At 38.2% G+C, this 1867-nt stretch overlaps 1 protein-coding gene across 1 annotated transcript in view; it reads right to left on the reverse strand.

Annotated features, from left to right (window-relative positions):
• CCDC169 (coiled-coil domain containing 169) overlaps positions 1 to 1867 on the reverse strand; it is a gene marked incomplete at its 3' end in the record, with an annotated part of 21843 nt that overhangs the window by 16810 nt on the left and 3166 nt on the right. The window contains exon 2 of the mRNA XM_008586782.1: positions 1504 to 1577. Within this exon, the coding sequence (XP_008585004.1) occupies positions 1504 to 1577 (74 nt within the window). The remainder of the gene's footprint in view (positions 1 to 1503; positions 1578 to 1867) is intronic.

The following is a 1867-nucleotide window of genomic DNA, read 5'->3' on the forward strand; positions in this document are numbered from 1 at the left end:
CCCGGGGCCTTGGTGTTATCAGCACCGCACTCTCCCGAGTGAGCCATGGGCCGGCCCCAAGAGGCACTTCTGATAGGCAGTCCCAGCTGGGCTCCCGGCCAACACCTAGTATCAGATGCCAGCCATGTGAGTGAGTGATCTTGGAATGACCAGCCCAGTTGAATCTGCAAATGACTAAGCCCCATACAACATCAGACTGCAACCACATGAGAAATGCCAATCAAGAACCATTCAGGTGAACCCAGTCAATCCACAGAATTATGAGAAATAACTTGTTTAAATCCTCTAATTATAGGGTGGTTTGCTTCACGTAGGGTGGTTTGCTTCACAGCAGGAGATAACCAGACTGTTTTGAGTGCTGATGTGGTAGACGGCAATTGTAGTAGTAATAGTAGTAATGGTAGATAGATGATCTAGGATCAAATCATGGCTCTACCACTAACTGGCTATATGACCATAGAAGTTATTTAAATTCCTGAACTTCATTCGTCCATAAACAGGGATAATAATAACCACCTCACCTGACACAGTTTCTGGCCTTAGTTGTTAATGAAGGGGTAAATGTTTCTGCCCTTCACCTTAGGCCTTAGCTTTGGCCCAGTGAGGAAAGAACTTTCTCTCCTACCATTCTGACCTTTTCTCTTTGTACCCACATACTAGCTCTTCCCCATGAGAACTGCTGAAAATACGATTTGTTGAGCTACATCTTACTAGTGGGCATAGTTATTACGTTGCATGTGTATCTGTGAGCATGCCTTCTGTTTTATCAGTAACTGGGTGATGAGAAAATTCCAGCTATCCTTGCCAGTGTAACTACTTGGTAAGTATACTCAGAGTCTGCCCCCACAGAGCCATTATATCTAAGATATAGATAAGGCTACTTCAGCCNCACATTCATATTTTAGTCTGACGGTTTCTCCCAATAGTCAGTAAACCTTTTTTGAACAGGAAAAGGAAAGGTCTTCCATGCAAAGTGTTGACACATGGCATGGTCTCATTTATATTTGTGCTATGAATTAATATCTTGTATACATTATAAATTGTAAGGATATATGTGTGTGGGTGATGTGTGTGTATGCAAACCCCCAACACACGCACACATTCTTCCAATACAAATAGCCAACACCTTTAATAAGGATTTTTAAGTTATATCCCAAACCCAGAAGTTAAGATATGAATGCTACTACTTGAGTTGAACAAAAAACTTGTGATATTTTATTTTTACTAAGGAAATAATATACTGATGTCATGTAAGAAAGGTTTTGTTAATTGATGAACATTTTGAACTTGTAAAGTAGGAAAATAATTATATAGTGATAGGTTTGAGATTCTGAAATATTAGTTTTAAAGCCTCTATAATAAGTTATTATTAATGCCACCAAAAAGCAACACTTAAATCTTGGTACTATTATTCAATATATGTAATTTAATGCACTATAGGCATCTTGGTAAAATGAACAATAATTATACAGGAGTTACATATATAAATATTTACTTATATACCTTCATTTTTGAGTTGGGCTTCCAGTTCCGCTATCTTGTGTCTTATTTCAAGCACTGAGAGTTGCACTATATCCCTGTTATTAGAAATATTTATTATGACTCAATTAAAAATAACATGAGAAGAATAATACATAGCAGCCCACCACTACTTCAGGAGCAATTTATTATGAAACATCATTTATTGAAGGCATGGTTGAGAAACAGAGTCAAGCAAATGAAGGCTTCTGATCAGCCAGTTCCTGCAGGACACAAATATGCACTAAAGCTCAAAGCCCCTCAGACAATCATTGGAAACCCTTTACACTTAAATATGATCCCCAAAAGTTGGTTATCTGATTTCTCAGAACCCAGCAAATTAGAAGCT

This window comes from Galeopterus variegatus, unplaced genomic scaffold (assembly GCF_000696425.1).
Source record: "Galeopterus variegatus unplaced genomic scaffold, G_variegatus-3.0.2 Scaffold4115, whole genome shotgun sequence".
In the NCBI taxonomy this organism is placed as follows: Eukaryota; Metazoa; Chordata; class Mammalia; order Dermoptera; family Cynocephalidae; genus Galeopterus; species Galeopterus variegatus.